This window comes from Mirounga leonina, unplaced genomic scaffold (assembly GCF_011800145.1).
Source record: "Mirounga leonina isolate KUSES-001 unplaced genomic scaffold, KU_Mleo_1.0 Mir_173, whole genome shotgun sequence".
In the NCBI taxonomy this organism is placed as follows: Eukaryota; Metazoa; Chordata; class Mammalia; order Carnivora; family Phocidae; genus Mirounga; species Mirounga leonina.
In genome coordinates this window covers 80,783,479-80,786,265 of record NW_023270447.1, presented here as the reverse complement: position 1 = coordinate 80,786,265, position 2,787 = coordinate 80,783,479, and the positions used below count along the sequence as shown (strand labels likewise).

At 54.4% G+C, this 2,787-nt stretch overlaps 1 protein-coding gene across 2 annotated transcripts in view; it reads left to right on the top strand.

The window, feature by feature from the left end:
• PAX7 (paired box 7) overlaps positions 1-1,210 on the top strand; it is a 94,414-nt gene extending 93,204 nt beyond the window's left edge. For both annotated transcript variants that reach the window (XM_035019653.1, XM_035019652.1), the window contains exon 9: positions 204-1,210. In XM_035019653.1, the coding sequence (XP_034875544.1) occupies positions 204-319 (116 nt within the window). In that variant the 3' untranslated portion in view covers positions 320-1,210. The remainder of the gene's footprint in view (positions 1-203) is intronic.
• The last annotated feature ends 1,577 nt before the right edge of the window (positions 1,211-2,787 follow it).

Below are 2,787 nucleotides of genomic sequence, written 5' to 3'. Positions count from 1 at the left end.
TGGATGGATGGATGGATGGATGGATGGATGGATGGATGGATGGATGGTTGGATGGATGAACAAGTGGACAGGTGGACAGAAGAGTGAATGGATGAATCAATGAATGAATAAATGTATGGATGGATGGATGGATGTGGGGCAGATGAAAGACTAGGTAAAAAGAACGTCAATTTCTAGGAGTTTCTTTTTTTTTTTCCCTCCAGCTGCTGTTGATTACCTGGCCAAAAACGTGAGCCTCTCCACACAGCGTCGTATGAAGCTCGGGGAGCATTCTGCTGTGCTGGGACTCCTGCCTGTGGAAACTGGCCAGGCCTACTAGGGCCCCTGGGGCGACTTGCCCCAGACCAAGTCCCAGCCCAACCCTTACTGATCCCTGAGCCACCCGGCCTCAGTCCTTTCATCGCCCTAGGGTCCCAGGAGGCCAGGGAAGGAGCCCATTCCCTTCTCATAGCCAACCCTCTGGAGATGTGCAGCAAGTCTACCATTCACCTATGTTTAGGAACCCAGAGTGACCCCCTTGGAGTCTGCCCCTCCACTCTCTCCCCAGGAGGGTTTCAGGTCAGCCTGCAGTCCTCCCCCCAGTCAAACCCAGTCAAATCCTGGCTTCTGTGCTATCCCAGGCACAGAAATGGAAGCTCACCCTGAATAGACCACCTTGGGCACCCAAACGAGGATGGTGTCTGGGATGAGGTACGGGAGCCCTTTGGACCTGACTCCAGTGAGTACCCTGGCCAGAGGTGAGGGTGGACCTCCCAGGGTCACTCTCAGCTGGAAGTGCTGGGAGCCAGCCCTTCCAGGTGGATCTCTGGCTTAGGGCCAGAACCACAGCCCATTCCTCCTCTGGATGCTGGGACACCAGCCGAGAGGGGACCCTAGCCCTGGGGTTTTCCCAGGAGAATCACCCAGGAATTCTGAGGACTCCAGGACCCTCCCCCACACACCTTTGCTGGGTGTAGGAGAGGAATCTAGCCCAGGCAGGGGTACCAGAAAGGGCAGGAAGAGGCCTACCAGGGGGCAGGGCTCACCAGCAGTGGGCCGCCAGGGGTACAAGGACCCAACCCAGGCACCCAGAGGCAGCAGGCTCCTGGACTGAAGCCCAGATTCCAACCTTGCCCACCCCGTGTGGGGCCTGGGGAGCCCACGGGCACTTCAGTTTTCTCATTCTCTGAATCGGATGGGAGGGGGAGGGGAGCAAGTCTTGTGTGAAGAGGCATAGGGCCGGCCCAGAAGGGGGCTTCATAGCTGGGGTCCCTCTGCTTATGGGCAGCAGACCTTTGTCACCAAAAGGCTTCAGCGCTTGCCTTCGAATCCACAACCCATGGAGCTGTGATTTCTCACAGAGTCTCCCTCGGAGACCTGACCCTCTGGGAAGGGGACCTCCATCTGCCCTTTAGGCTTCTGGAGTGCAGAGAGCTTCCCCTGGAGCTCTGGAGGAGGTTTCTTGGACCAGCAAGGATTGCTTACCCACAGATTCCCCTTAACATTTGGGAGGAGAGGGGACATGTCCCTGTCCCACTGACAGTGGCACCTTTCAGTGTGGATCCTCTCTAGGCTGAGAGGGCCCTGTCTGCTCATCCAGCACAGCTAGGTGGGGGCATATGTGACCAGTCTTCAGGCCACTGCTCCTGGACAGGTGGGGGATGCCAAAAGGTTCAGAGAATAGGGGAAAGACGCCTTCCTTGGCCACACCCCTGGCTTCCTCATATCCCTTCTCTTTAAAAGTCGAGACCTTTGGGGAATGGTTCAAACCCCTGACTATACCTCCCTTGGGACTTTTCACCACCTTCACCTACTTATCAAAATTATATTCATCTTCACCATCACCATGATTATAATCTACACTTGGATCGCCTTTATCAAGTGCTACTAGGTTAAAGGCACTTGTGACGGGAGACACAGCACTGAATCTGCAGAGACTGGGCCAGATTGCTTGTCCCCACCTGGGTACGTGAGGCCACCTCTTTGCTCAACCCATGCCGCTTGCTCTCAGCCAACAAGACATTCCTGGAAGGAAGGGCTGCTGCCTTATGAGTCAACCTGAGTTCCTCCCTACTGGAGAACAGGACTGGCAAGATGCTAGGACACTTTCCTGCATGGACGCCACCTCTGTGACAGATGCTCACCTGTTTCTCATCTTCAGACGTGGTAATATCAAGCCTGCCCTGGACTGTGGCCAGGGTGGCTCGTATCTCTTGTTTAGAGAAACCTATTCATACATGGGGACAAATAGACTCTCTGGTAGCAGCAGATACCTGGACATGTGTAGCCCATGGAGTTCAGCCAAGCTTTCAGCTGGAGCATCTACTGCAGGAGACTTTTGGTTCTTCAAGCTCTGGACGGAAAGGAAGACTGTGTCGTCTCCTGATGACCCAGTTCCTGTGTTTGTAACCATCCCAGCCAGGAAGCAGCTCTTAAGATCAACCACGGTCTTCACTGACATTCCTTGAATGGTCAATCCTCCCCCCTGGAGGCCTGGCTCAGAAATCATCTGAGGCCCGTTATATACACACGAGCAGGGCTTTCAGGCAGATAACATCAAAGCTACCCAGCCTCACCCCAAGGAGGTGACATTCCTATGCTAGGACCAATCCCAAATATCTGCCCCCTGTGATGAAATGGGAATAAACCAAGTGACTTCTCATTACGTCCAACTTCTCCAGAGTTCTCCCAAGCCGCCATCTTGGTAGTAAATGGGATTATTCCCCCCTGGAGCCCCACCCCCCTCAGAAAGAGACCCTGACCCTGGCAGGTTTTCCCTAAAACTTTGTGTATTAACGTGTCTAGCCA